This window comes from Merops nubicus, unplaced genomic scaffold (genome assembly GCF_000691845.1).
Source record: "Merops nubicus isolate BGI_N331 unplaced genomic scaffold, ASM69184v1 scaffold10790, whole genome shotgun sequence".
Lineage (NCBI taxonomy): Eukaryota > Metazoa > Chordata > Aves > Coraciiformes > Meropidae > Merops > Merops nubicus.
In genome coordinates, this window is record NW_008583562.1 from 1 (window position 1) to 14,387 (window position 14,387).

Genomic DNA, 14,387 nt, shown 5'->3' on the forward strand with positions numbered 1-14,387 from the left:
GTTAGTTTTGCGCGTCTGGGGAGCCCGGCCCGGGAACGCGTGCGCCACGGCACCCCCGGGGGGTCGGGCAGGGTGGGGGTCCTGAGGGGGTGCGAGCGGTGGTGAGCGAGGAGTGCGGTAACCTACTAAGGGAGTATCCCGGGGGAAATGGGAAATTGCTCGCGGTCTGTTAGAAATAAGCAAGCAGGGAAAAAAGCGAGCCCTGAACTGACACAAGAGCAGAGGGACGCGAGTCGGCTGCACAGGAGCCTCTGTTGGAGGGGAGAGGATGCCTCAGCCATAGCTCAGTCAAGGTGTGGGATGATTTGCAGGCAGGGTTGTGGAGAGGAGTGGAAGAACTGCTCTTAAGCTGCCCTACGTACGTTTGTGGAAATGATTTGGGTAACAGAGGGTTCAAATCAGTGACCTGGGATGTCTTTTCTAGCCCAGTATTCCTATGTAGAATAGTGGGAACCAGTAGGTTTTTGTTGCTTTTTACTAATAGCAGGGAGATTCAGTAGTGCTCTAAGCATCTGAGCCTTCCAGTTTTCACCTGTTTCCCTCTTCCTTGCTGCTTGTTCTCTGCAGGCCTTCTTGGCTAGTTTCTGTTAACTCTCTCTTAAGTGTCAGTACTTTCTCTATAGATTTATGCAAAGTTTATCAGTCACATCCAGAAGCTTGGTATCTTGCCAGTGATTCCTGGTGAAAAACACAAACACCCCACAACATGGGCACACATATTTAATAAAGTTCTGCTATGTAGAAGGCATGCATGCAGGAAAGCTTTTTTGTTAATTAACATTTGCAGAGCTGAGGTCAGAGGTGTTCTGGGTCTCTTGTGAGAAATTGGTTCCATCTTGCACGTTCTCCATTATGTTGATTTTGACTTTTTTTTTTTTTGGTATGTGTGATTAAAATGAATCTGTGATTCAGTAGTAGTAGTAGCTAATTGTCATATATTTTTTAAGTGCTGATGACTGGGTTGTCTTCTTCAACAAGCATTTAGCAATAAGCAGATTGTACAAATGACTTGAAATTCCAGTCATCAGCAATAGGGAAGCATCTGGATACATTTGGTGTTTGTTTAGTTAGGCTAGCTATTAAAAATGGTAGGTTCAGAAGAAGCAAATACTTTTAACTAAAGAAAACTTGAGAAGTATGATACTAAGTACTCCATAAAATGAGCTGTGCCCACATGCAACTTACCCTTCAGCATGCAGGAGAAAGTTAAGTTGCTTAATGCTTACTAAGTGTGATCATCTTCTTTCAGCAAAAATGAAGAGGAGGACAGAACCTGAATTTGGCAGCCCCCAAAAGAAGCAGAAAAAGCGGATAGAAGACTTGGGATTAACCCTCAGTTCTACTTCAGAAGATGAAACTCAGTTTAGTAACCATGCTACTCAAGGTAAGATTGGAGGTAAGGCGTTTGCTGCTGTGGGGACTCTGAACACTAGGAACTGAACCCATGTCTCCTAAATGCCAATTGATAGCCTGAACTTACATGGCATACTCTCTCTCTAGGAAAGAAACTAAATTATTTCTGTTCACAAACTTGGATTGGGTGAGGTTTTTTTTAAGCTTTTTAAAAATCTCGTGTAAACAGTTTGGTCTGGGAATTGAATGTATTCAGACATAGGAAACAGAATTTGGGGTCGATGATGAGTGCAAGAAGGCTGAGGGAGGGAAGTGATTTCAGATCCAAGTCTCACCAGAGCATGACCTAGCAGATGCTAAAAGCAAGAGTTGTGAAGGGATTTCCTTGAGACTTAGGTAGTGGGTGTTGTTTTTGAGGCACATCGTGAGCCTCTGGAAAATAGGAGACAGCTCAAAAGCAGGCAGCAGAGTTAAGTGTGTTGGGGAAACAGAAAGTAGTAACTGACCCTAAAGCAAAATCTGTTGTGATCCTGTTCATATCTAAGAAATTTGTGAAGGAAAGAGAGATGTAGCTTGTGTGACAGACCTTTGAAAATCAAGATGGATATATAACATTGTAAACACAAGTTAAATCCCAGCTTTCCTTACCTTGAGCTGGAAGCCTCAAATGCTGATACTGTAAAACTGTACTACAGTAGTTATGTTGGGACACAAGTCTTGAATCTTAAAAGCTGATAGTTCAGGGGCAAGAACTGAGCACACACTGGAGGGATTTTAACTACAGCTGTACATTGCACTGTGGTGTCTTATTTTTACTTCACTATCTTATAATGGCCTTTTTTTAATAATTCCCCAGTTGTTCCCTGTTACTTCACTGATGCTCCGTTTTCTGTAACAGGAAAATACAGAGATACACAAGTTGGGAGAGAAATAATCTGTGTTTTTTCTTAAATCAGGAAAAAAGAGAACTTTACACCTTCCTTTTAGGTAGTTAAAATGTCTTAATGCTTCTATGGAGCTAAATAATTCTAGTTCGAGTGAGTGCCTGTTGTGTGTGGTGTTATTACCTTGATTGGCCTGCTGAGTTGATTAACTTCTTTCTCCAAACTTCATTGTCAGGATATTTTTAAACTAGATTGGTGTCTTCTGACACTATCTTTCACTGGGGTTTGTGTGCATCAGTTAACTCTAGGAGGTGAAAAACTGTCTCACTTGCTGTGGTGAACTTGTGGATTCTTGCTACTGAGGTGGGTAGTGGAGTCACACCGAAGTTTAATATGGGGACTGAGGGATTCAACTCCTTTTTTCTGCAGTGTTGGCCATTTGGTAGATGCCTCTGTACATAATGTGGATTTTTGGTTAAGTTAGGGTTGTGTTTGCACCTGTAGTTAGCTGGGGACTGAGGAATACCCAGTATGTTTTATCAAGGTGTCAGTGATTGTCATTATTAGTGGGAGACAATCTCTGTGGAGTTCCTCAGCTCCTCGGGATCATTACAGATGTCAGGCACAGCACAGTGTACAGTCATGGTCCTGCTGTGGCCTGCTCTGCTGCTCTGATTGGGTTGGCCTGGAATCAGTTGGCTCAGAGAGGTTGTGTGTGTGTCCCTGAGAGAGAGGGGTAGGTAATCAGGTGTTGGTTCCACAGGGTATTTTATATTACACCGGCATGCTTCCCATGGTGCAGTGGGGATAATGAAGTGTCCTCTTGATGACTCACAGTGTATAGTTCTTAATGTGATTACTGAGGTGTTTGTCTTCCATTTTATTTTTTTTTCACAGTCATTTTTCTCACTTTTGTTTGTTGTTCTTGTTTTCAGAGTCCTCCAGTAGCAGCAGTGGGTCCGACAGTGAGAGCGATGAGAAGAGACCAGTCTTCAGCAATGAGTTCAAACAAGACTCTCTTGTGGAGGGTACTTCGTCTCGGTACTCGATGTATAACAGTGTCTCCCAAAAGCTCATGGTAGGTCAAAATAGTTTTGTACCAAACTGCTAAGACCTGGTGGGAGCAAAGTGAAAAGACCAGTCTGTTTTAAGAGATTCTGACCCTTCTTGTAGCAGGGTTCTCTGCTTCTTTTAGCTAGCAATTGAAGGAGATTTGTTTGAAGGGGATCTGTTAAAAAAGAAACCTGATTCATGTTCAGGGTGTAGGAGCAGGGAGGTGAATGTGAAGGGAAGGATCTCTGGGTCAGGCAGCTTGCTGAGCTTGAAAAAAAGGGTCCCACTGTGTGTTACTTTGCAATATTTGAGTTAACAAATGCCTTTTAAGAAAGGCCTTAACAGATTCTGTGATTGACATTAATTTGTTTGGTCTTGGAGGCTGGCTGGCATGCACTTGTAGACTTATTACCAGAGTTATTAAGAAATTACATTTTCTTTTAAGTAGTGGCACTCTGCTTTATGTAGGGCCAGAAATTCCATGGTAATCCCAAATTTGACAACTCGTTCCTGAGTTTAAAGGCACTAGTAGGCTGTAGAGAAGAGGAATCTCTTCTGTGCATGCTGTTGCATTTATTTCCTGATGCAAACTTTGTCACTGTGGTGTGACGAGTGTCTCATAATCCTGAAAGAATTTCTATTCTTGACAATGGAGAAACAAAAATGTTATTTCCAAGGTCAGCAGATATATACTTGTGTATTACTTGAAACATGACAGGAAGTTTGGGACTCAGTGGGGGACGTAATTCAAGTCTCCTTTTGTTCTGTGCTGGTGCTGCAGTTGCAGGAGCAGGGGTCAGCAATCTTCCATGGTGGTAGGACAGCTTGTGCCTGCCTTTGCCAAGTTAGAAGTTCAGTCTGTTTCTAGAAGCTGGGAAAGGCTACCTGCTGCTGGGAGTGGGAACAGGGGGACCCTGCTTCTTGAGGAGATGGACACCGCTGGCCGTACTCTACACAAAATAAAAGAACTTTCAGATCTGGCTGAATTCAAAACTCGGTGAGGTCTGGAGGCTGAGAGCTGCTGATTGTGCCTCTCTGTAGATAAACCCTCTTGCTCATCATTCAGAAACTGTCCACGTGCATTTTTGGCACTCAGCTGCAGTTTGCTGATTCTAGCACAAGACTGTCTTTCACTTGGAGAGTTCTCTCCTGAGCCAGTTAGGATGTGTGCTCTGTCACCACAGTAGAGGAGCTTTTACTACTGAATTCGGGAGGCTTTTGTTTGTAAGGCCTCACAAATTTGAATATAAAGATTGAGGTGATATCAAATCCAGCTGAACGATTTGGTAGCATTAGGTGAGTAAAAGGGAAATAGAAAATAGTCCTTGGTTACTAGATGTTCTGTCCTCAGAACACTGCTGTCTGACAGGCTCAGTGGCTGTCACATTCAGTGCACCTATTTCAAGGTCTGATTCAGAGCCAGGTAGCAACAGCAGTGGGGAAACACTGTGTGCCTTTGTAGAGAACCTGTCAGATGTTGCTGTGTAGCTTTTCATACAGATTGGTAATAAACAATGTTTTTGTGGCTTCTCACAGGAAGGAGTATATGGATAACATTCATTCAAAGCAAAACTTAATCCTCAAGTCTTTTCTTTATTTACTATCTTGTAGATGCATACCTAGGGGGAATAAAATTGACTGTGTTCGTACTTTTTGTTGTTGCTCTTGTTGCTAAAATTTATGAAGAGAAAAGCCTGAAAAACTAGCAGCTAATGAACATATTTCTTTTAACCTGAGAAATAGGAATGTGTTTCAGGAGCAGCATGTCTTGCATTCCTCCTCTGAGTTTTAGATGAAGCTTTAGCTGATGCTTGAAATGTGTGTGAGTGCATGATCACAACAAAGAACATCATCACAGCGTGATTTTTTTTTTTTTTTTTCCTGTGCCAGCACCTTTTGTTTTATGAAGCTTCCATACTTACTGAACGCTGTGATGAATGGCTCCAGGCTCCTCACTGCTTATTCCTCTGAGCAGCCTGTTCCTGCATTACTGAACCTTTTGTAATTTGCTGTCATCTCAGGCATTGTTCTTCAGATGTAGTTCTGTTGTGTCCTGCTTCGGGGAAGTGAACTCAGCGTTAAGTCCTGAAAGCCACAGCTGAGCTTAAAAGTGCTCAATGCCTTCAAGTCACTTCAGGGTGATGTGCCATTTTCCCTGGTGGTCTTTGGCCCTGGTAGTAGTACATAAACTCAAGTCCCCTTGCCTCAGTGTCCTCCCTTTGCTTCCTTTATAGGCCAAGATGGGCTTCCGGGAAGGAGAAGGTCTGGGAAAATATGGCCAAGGCAGGAAGGACATTGTTGAGGCCTCCAACCAGAAGGGAAGAAGAGGCTTTGGGCTGACTCTCAAAGGATTTGATGGGGAGCTCAATGTTGATTGGCAGGATGAGCCAGAGGTAAGTATTTCCTGTTTTGAATCCCTTTTCTGTTACTGTGTTCAGGATTTACCCTCTGGAATAATGTCTAGTGTGGTCTGATACAACTGGCTACCATTAAGTGGCTCTGGTGGGTAGACCCAGGCCTTATTTTGTCCCAGAACAGCAGAGCAAAACTTGCTTTCTGTCACATGTATTCATGTTCTGGCACAAAATTGGTTTCAGATGGATCGTTGCTGTGGTCTCTAGGATTTGTTTTTGAGTAGTAATGAATATTACAGTAGTGAATATGATTGAAAATTGTTGCCAAATTCTTTTGGGTTTACAATTTTTATTTTGTATATAATTTTCCAGGACTGTATGGATGATTTAAAAAAAACCCATAAAAACAAAAAACACAAAACAACCAAAACCAACCAAACAAAAAATCCCAAACAAACAAAAACCCCAAACCACCAGAACCTTTTCTGTGTGTATTTAATAGCCCCAAATAAAATGCTCAGCTCTTCTATTCTTCTGTCTTGTCAAGCTCTTAGATAGGGAAAAACATTGGGAAATAGAAATAGATGTTGTCTGGAAAGTAAAGCCAAGTTCTGATATTATTTGGTGGAAAGTAGCTGCTGTATATTTGTATTTAAAATGAAAAAAAACAAACCACAACACTGAATCCTGGGGATCTGGTGGCTGGAGAGTGAACCAGAAGGTCCCAGCTGCTGTTAGTCAAGGGCAGCAATGCTTGTCAAGTCATGTATGGTGCATGGTACTTGGCTCTACAGTCTTTGAATTATTTTCAGCAGCTGCATATAATATCAGAGGTTATTCTTTTAGAGCCAGGAATTTGAGACCTCTTCTGTAGGCTTATTGGTTCTGATCTCATTCTCTGTTGTGTTCCTACAGCTCACAGCAGTTAAGTGTTATATATGATTAACCCTTGTGGGTGATATAATAAATACTAAAATACTATAACAATTACTAGCAGCCTGTCCTTGTGGAGGTGTGGCATCACTTTGATCTAAACTGCTAAACTAATTCCTTTCCAAGATTATAAAAATTGTTCAAAGCCTTAATTATTGTGGAATGAGGAAGCCTTTCAGAAAGAGCTGGGAGAAAGTGCTTTACACATTCTATCAGGAAGTGTGGGTTTTTTTGGCATCTGTCTCTTTTGCAGTGTCTCTAAAATGTACCTTAAGAGTCCTAGGCTTTTGCTTTGTGTTGATTTATCAGACTCTCATGAGAGGAAAGTGCTGTGGGGTTTTTCACATTGGAGGATTGTTTTTTTTTAATGTGGGTTGTTTTTTTTTTTTTTTTAAATTTTAAATCCAAGCAAATAAGATATGCTTTAGATGAGGAGAAAAAGACTCTGTGGGTGGCCCTAAAGTAATGGCATAGAATCGTTTCAGTTGGAAAAGACCTTTAAGGTCATCAAGTCCAACCATTAACCTAATGATGACAAGCCCACCACTAAATCACTCCCTGAGCACCACACCTACATGTCTTTTAAATCTGTTCAGGGATGGTGACTCCACACTTCCCTGGTCAGAATGTTCCACTGCTTAACAACCCTTTCTATGAAGAAGTTTTTCTTAATACCCAGTTTAAACCTCCCCTGGCACAACTTGAGGCCATTTCCTCTTGTTACCTGGGAGAAGAGACTGACCTCCACAAAGCATAACCCCTTATGATAGGATTAGGAGGCAGACTTTTGGAGAGCAATTTTAATTGTTAAATATTGCTAGCAAAAACATCTTTGGTTCTTCCCATGCCTTGTGTTTGCAGCCCAGTGCCTACGAGGAGGTGGACTGGTGCCTTGAGTGTACCACAGAAATCCCTGATGCCCAGGAACTGAAGGAGTGGATGACTGTGGGAAAGGTAATTTTTTCAGATCTCAGTACTTACCAGCCTAAGATGACCCAGGACGACTCAGCCTGAAACAATTCCCTTGTGAAGAGTTGTAGAATAACCTAAGCTGGAGGGAACCTCTAGAGATTACTGGTGCAGCTTCCTTTTTAAAGTGGGTCCAGCTAGATTGGGTTGCTCAAGATCTTGTTTGTTTGAATTTTGACTATTTCCAAGGATGGAAATTTCACAGCCTGTTTGGGCATCTATTTTGGTGTTTGATAAACCAGCTGACAAAAGGAAATTTTCCTGTGGCTAGTTGGCATTTTTTTTTGTTTCAGCTTTTGTCCACTGTTTCTTGTTCTATTGCTGTGCTTAAGTCTAGTTCAGTTTTCTCTATTTCCTGACATTAAGTAGTTGTCAACAGCAATAGGATCTCTCTTTCTCTGTTCTGAACAAACTATTCTCTCAGTCTCTCCTCATACATCAGATGCTTCTACACCCTTGACATCTTGGTGGCCCATTTGCTGGGCTTGCTCCAGTATGTCTGTGTTGTACTGGGGAGTGCTGAACTGGATGCAGTGTTCTGTGTGTGGTCACAAGCTGCCTAAAGGGAGAATAACTCCTCAGCCTGCTGGCCATGCTTTTATTATGTGCTTGGCAGCCTTCATTCATTACGGGTACATTTTGCTTCTGAAATGACTTGTTTGCTAATGGTTACCTATGCTCTTGTCCTGTTGCAGAGGAAGATGGTGATTGAAGATGAAACTGAGTTCTGTAATGAAGAGCTTTTACGTAGTGTCCTGCAGTGCAAGGTGAGTCCCCTTCTTTAGAGAGGAACTGAAGTTTTGGGGAAGAAAGTCAAATAAATAATTGAAGAGGATTGAGTAATTTATTTAGGTGATTGGCAAGAGCTCAGAACATCCTCTTTCACCTCCATACCACTGGTATGACCTAGCATCCTGGTTCTTGCCATCTGTTCAACAGCCTGTTCTGCACCTCAGCTTTCAAAATGATGGATGGAAACAGTCTTCCTTTCTTAGTCCAGCTGAAAGGCTGAAGACTTGAAAAGGCTGAGGAAATAAGTTCCCTATCTTTTTCTTGTGTGTTCCATCTTCCCTCCTAGATTTTATCATGCCCTTGGAAACAGCAGTAGAGTGTGAGTGTGTCTGTGTGAGAGAAATACCTTAGGCTGGCACTGCTTTTGAGGTGTCTAACCACATTATCAGGCTCTGAAACTATCAGTACAGAATTCTTCAGTGTCACTGAATTTGCTTAAGAGCTGGGGTGGCTTAGAGGAAGAGTGAATATCATTAGGTGAGAGAAAACCATCCTGTATTGGTGAATCAGTCCCTGCACAGAGATTGCTGTCACAAGGAGAGAGAAGCATGAGGATGGGAAGTGCTCGTGCCTGCCTATCCCTCAAGCCTGTGCCAGGTCCAGCTCTGTTTTGTGTCTATTTGTGCAGAGTGTATTTGATGAGCTGGATGGAGAAGAAATGCGTCGAGCCAGAACAAGGTCTAACCCCTATGAGATGATCCGTGGAGCGTTCTTCCTGAACAGGTTTGCAGAACTTCTGGTAGTGTAGCCCCTTTCCCATTCGTGTCCACTTTCAGCCTGGAGAGCCACGGTGGAACTTAATAGATCCTTATTTCTGTGTTCACAGGGCTGCAATGAAGATGGCAAATATGGACCATGTCTTTGACTATATGTTTACAAACCCTAAGGACTTTCAGGGGGTGAGGACCTCTATTTAACTTTGAGACAGCAGTGTTTTCTCAGAGAATGGAGAAGGTGGGGAGAAAGGAGAATCCACAAGATACTAGCTGGGAAAGCAGGTGCCTGAAAGACTTCTCTGAGTAGTGCAGTTGATGGTGTCTCTGGTTCTGCTGATGGGAGCTGTTACTGGCTCAGTAGAATTGCCCTGGTTTGCTTTTGCAGAGGCCTTTGATAAAGGAGCGAGATGCAGAGCTGCTCTACTTTGCTGATGTGTGTGCTGGGCCCGGAGGCTTCTCCGAGTACGTCTTGTGGAGGCGGAAGTGGCACGCGAAAGGATTTGGCATGACCCTGAAAGGACCAAATGATTTTAAACTAGAGGACTTCTATTCTGCTTCCAGTGAGCTCTTTGAACCTTACTATGGTACGTAGGTACGAGTGTTACCTGATGTTCGTGCTTGTGCTGCAGCCTCTGTATTGGGAGTGAGGCTGGTATCGATATCAGCATGGACATCTAAGAGAAGCCTGTTTGTAGGGAACCATTTTGCAAGGTAAAAGGGAGCTGGCATCTGAGAAATGGGTTCAGACTGGAGAGCTTGCCTATCAAGTCATGTTGATGCATTTGTTTCCAGTCTGTCCCGAGAATGTGTCCTGTTCTAATAGTTGATACTTGAGGGCTTTGCTCATCTGAACCCTGTAGAGTGCTTTAAGATGGCTTGACTGTTTTTCTTGCTTCGTAGATGCCAGCCTGACACTCAATGAGTGAGATGACTTGTCACAGAATTGTGGAATGGTTTGGGTTGGAAAGGACCTTAAAAATCATCTAGTTTGAGTGCCCCTGCTGTGGGCAGGGACACCTCCCACTACATGAGGTTGCTCAAAGCCCCATCCAAACTGGCCTTGAACACTTCCAGGGAGGGGCATCCACAGTCTCTCTGGGCAACCTGTTCCAGTGTCTCACCACCCTCATAGCAAAGAACCTCTTCCACGTATCTAATCTAAGTCTATCCTCTGTCAGTTTAAAACCATTATCCCTTGTCCTGTCACTACACTCCCTGATAAAGAGTCCCTCTTCATCTTTCCTGTAGTCCCCTTTAAGTACTGGAAGGCTGCTATAAAGTTTCTGTGGAGGCTGCTCTTCTCTGGGCTAAACAACCTAATTTCTCACAGCCTGTCCTTGCAGGAGGGTTGCTCCAGCCCCCTGCCTTACCCAAAGATCTATTAGCAGAGCTAGACAGAAACCTTGCCTGACTGGCAGTATGCTCTGTATCAGACCTGCCTAGCTTTGCTTTGGTGATTGATTGTGGGCTCTTAGTACAGTTAAATGAAACCAATCAGGCTGTATCTGAACCACAGTGACTAAATGAGCTCCTGAATCCAAAGAGGTTTAAGCTAATATGTTTTACCTTGCTTTGAGACAGACTGAGCAGGTGCACACAGACAGTTACTGCATCTCACCTCATGTGTGGTAATGTGTTAAGCTTGCTGATATGTTTGAACCCTCAATCTGCAAAGCCTTTAGGAACAGGAAGAGAAACACAGGTTTCCTAGTATTCCTGCTTCTTATTTCAGACTGTATGTATATATATTTTGCACCCAGACTTGAGTGTGACAGTGTGACTGTCTTGTAAAGAGGGTTTGCTTTTCCCTTGTTGTGGTCTTTATTTTTCCTCCACCACTCTGACTCTTGTTGACTGCCACTTTTGACACCTGGCCATGAACTCTTACAAAATGGTTAGTGCTTCAGGATTAGATCTGTTAAAGAGAAGGTTCATGGCAAGGGCAGCAAGTCAGGTAAACACATTGTTCTAATGATTGCAGCGTTTGAATCTTCATAATTCACTGCAAACTAGTGGTGTTATGGGGAGGAGGAGATACCTGGAGAAATGAATAGCCCAATGACTTTGATGCATTTTCTTGATCCCTCTCTGTCATGCTATAAAGTCTAGTGAGATGTGTACAAACTCTCTTCCAGTGATGGGAAGAAAGTAGATTGCTGTGATATTTGCGTTGTGAAGAAGGGTAACAAATTCTAGCATCACTTCACTTACTGACAGGATGATTGATGAGGTTTTTAGTTATCAAAGCACTATCTTGCATCCTGCTCTCTGCTGCTTTCTGATTCTCCAGTTCAGTTAATAGAAGCTGTAGGTGTAGAAGATCTATAGGGACTAATACCAAACAGAAGTTCAGGCTTCTTCAAAGTCAGAATTGGTGAGCTCTAGGGCACACCTTAGATTAGCTTTCCAAAACACCAACCTGGGACACAATACACCTTTTAAAAAAAGAACCACACAGGAAACCCTTATGAACATTCATGCACAAACACAATTTCCCTTTCCCTACTCCTCTTAAAAACTTGTTTGTAGTGGGTTTTTTTTGGGTTGCTTTTTTAAATTCCAGATCACATTGTGTTTGGAAATAGAATATTGTGTTTGTTTGGAATGATTTGAATCCTTAGAAGGTTGCCCAGTTTACATGCACAATGTAAATAATTTTGCCTTGCCTGTGAAAATGTGTAAATAACAGGTAAGCTGTGCAGTGAGATTGAACCTTCTGTTTTTAGTAGCTTCAGCTCTGTGTCATCACTGCTTAGATGAGGATATTATGTTGTCATGAAGTCAGCTGTCATCTCAGGGGAGAGCAGTGAATGATTTGTCTTTTGCTGAGGCTAATGTACAAACTCATCATTTGAGCATATGGCTTTGTTTAGCCCTGACCACACAATCTTTCCCAAATTAACAAGCAGCTTTGGTGGTCAACAAGGGAATGTGTTAATGCTTATTTGCCTGTCGAGGTCTGTGTAATTTGTGACTAAATGCCAGTTGACTGCAATAGATGACTTGCACATACTGATCTTTTGTCTGTCTGTACTGCAAGCACGTTAGTAATTGTCTCCTCTTTTCCCCTTTCGAGAGGGAGGGATTGATGGAGATGGAGACATCACCCGCCCAGAGAACATCACTGCTTTCCGCAATTTTGTGTTGGACAATACTGATCACAAGGGAGTGCACTTCTTAATGGCTGATGGGGTTGGTCCATTTCTTTTTCTTCCTGCACTAATGATCAAAACTGCTACCTCAGTCTGCATAGAGCAGGATATTTGACATGTGCCCATAGTTGTCATATGCAGTTCTTCAAGGCTTGCCATTAAAATTACTGGTTGGTGGTGTTTTTTACCTTAAGAAAACAGGAGTTATCATGATTCCATGATTTAGCTATATAGAGTCCTTTGTTTGACCAACAGATTTATGGAGGTACTAATCACATGCTATATGTTCTGCAGGGTTTCTCAGTGGAGGGTCAGGAGAATCTGCAAGAAATCCTAAGCAAACAGCTCATGCTTTGCCAGTTTCTTACAGCACTGTCCATTGTCCGGACAGGTATGTTGTGTACCTTAACCTTTTTCCTTCTTCTCTAAGGTGTGGGTGGCCTTCTGGAAGGATGCTGTCCTGTTTTTGTTAACATGCCACACAGTCTGCTCTTCAGAGAGGCTAAGCTGTGCAGACTTGAGTATGTACACATGTACCCTGGGATGGTTGTCACAAAGCTGTGAGAACTGGGGCAGAAAAATAAGATTATCTGTGCCTGTTTCGCTTTTAATTAAAAGCGTGAGGTAAAACTCACTAGTTTAAAGCTCTTGCAATGTGTTATGTAGCTGTCTTGGACTAAGGTAACTGGTGTGATAACTGGACAGTATACCTGAGTTTTGTGGCACTAGCTGGAACAACTGCTTCCTCAATATTCTAGCAGATTTGTTGGAACAGTGAGTGATGTTTATCCATTTCATCTTTCCCTCTAATTTCTGGCTTTTCTCCTTTAAATCTGCCATCTCTGATTGGAACAAGATGATGTCTCACGTTGTCTTAGCTGTACCTCATTGTTGCCAAATGATGGATGTTACAGCTCTGTCTGGTTTTGATGGCTCCTCTCTTCTGCTGAGTTTAGTTACAGCATTTAGCAATGATGCAGAAGATAAAAATGCTTATTACGTTTTCATTTATATTGTGCCCTATGTTTAGAAGTACCTGAGGCAATAATCTACTTAGTCACAAATGTGATATGGTAAAAGGAGCAACCTTCTTTCAGTCTTTCCTATCTGAATAGATAATAGCTCTGTAAGACTGATTGCTTTTTGCTTGGGGAAATTGGAAATATTATTTGAAGGCAAGGGGCAACATAGGCTCTTTTCTTTCTAGATGGGCAGTTACTCTGTTTAGTTAACATCTCTTTTCTCCTCTGCCCGAGGTTTCTTGTTGCATGTATCTGAGCTCCTCTCCTGTTGAAGCTTAGGCACAGCAGCATGTTGTGCTATAGGGTGCAGTTTGGGCCTGGAAGGGGAGGGTGTGGCATGGATAGAAGGTTTGCTTGTGAGGCAGCTCGTGTTCTGATTTGATCCTGCTCAGGGAAATGCTTTTCTCTTGGCTGCAGAGGTATGGGGAAGGTGATTCACTGGCCCATTTAATTGAATGTGGTTTAGGTGCCGTCTAATTGTACAAAAACACTCTCACCAGTTCTGCAGAGGTGCCTGGTATCTTCTTGTTTCCTTCTAATCTGCTGGTATCAATATGCTTCCTCTTTTTTTTTTTTTTTTTCCAGGAGGACATTTTGTCTGCAAAACCTTTGACCTGTTTACTCCATTCAGTGTGGGACTTATCTATCTGCTGTATTGTTGCTTTGAGCGAGTGTGCATCTTTAAACCTGTGACAAGCCGCCCTGCTAACTCAGAGAGGTGAGATTCTTCAGCATGAGGGACTATGAAAGAAATCCCATCCTTTAAATAGAGTGGTGAATAGATTTGGATAACTTCAGTGGAAGCTGTGACCTGCCTCAACTGGCAGCTGTCTTGAAGGAGGAAACACTTTAGATGCTTAGCAAATTGTGGTGTCTGACAAGATAAAGAAGATATTTGCCAAGTTACTGTTCTGGGGAGAAAGCAGCAGAACTGAATATACAGCAAATTCTGCTTTGCATAAACCAACCATGGTTCTAATGAAGCTGGCGTGTGTTATCGTTGTACTTGTCAAGTTTAGCAGAGTTGTTTTACCACTTGAGGAAGATCTCTGGGTTGTTTCAATAGGATTGAGTTTCTCGGTTTTTCCAGAGGACAGAAAATATGTAATGACTTTGTGATAGGTGAGACCGCCCCTTCCTAGGGGTACTTGTGAGGAAA

General features: G+C 42.5%; 1 protein-coding gene across 1 annotated transcript in view; it reads left to right on the forward strand.

Annotated features, from left to right (window-relative positions):
- Nucleotides 1-1,254: 1,254 nt before the first annotated feature.
- Nucleotides 1,255-14,387, forward strand: part of CMTR1 (cap methyltransferase 1) — a 23,539-nt gene continuing 10,406 nt past the window's right edge. The window contains 11 exon segments of the mRNA XM_008941302.1: nucleotides 1,255-1,384; nucleotides 3,173-3,315; nucleotides 5,525-5,683; nucleotides 7,439-7,531; nucleotides 8,242-8,313; nucleotides 8,967-9,061; nucleotides 9,165-9,237; nucleotides 9,440-9,646; nucleotides 12,133-12,246; nucleotides 12,501-12,597; nucleotides 13,814-13,946. Of these exon segments, the coding sequence (XP_008939550.1) occupies nucleotides 1,255-1,384; nucleotides 3,173-3,315; nucleotides 5,525-5,683; nucleotides 7,439-7,531; nucleotides 8,242-8,313; nucleotides 8,967-9,061; nucleotides 9,165-9,237; nucleotides 9,440-9,646; nucleotides 12,133-12,246; nucleotides 12,501-12,597; nucleotides 13,814-13,946 (1,316 nt within the window).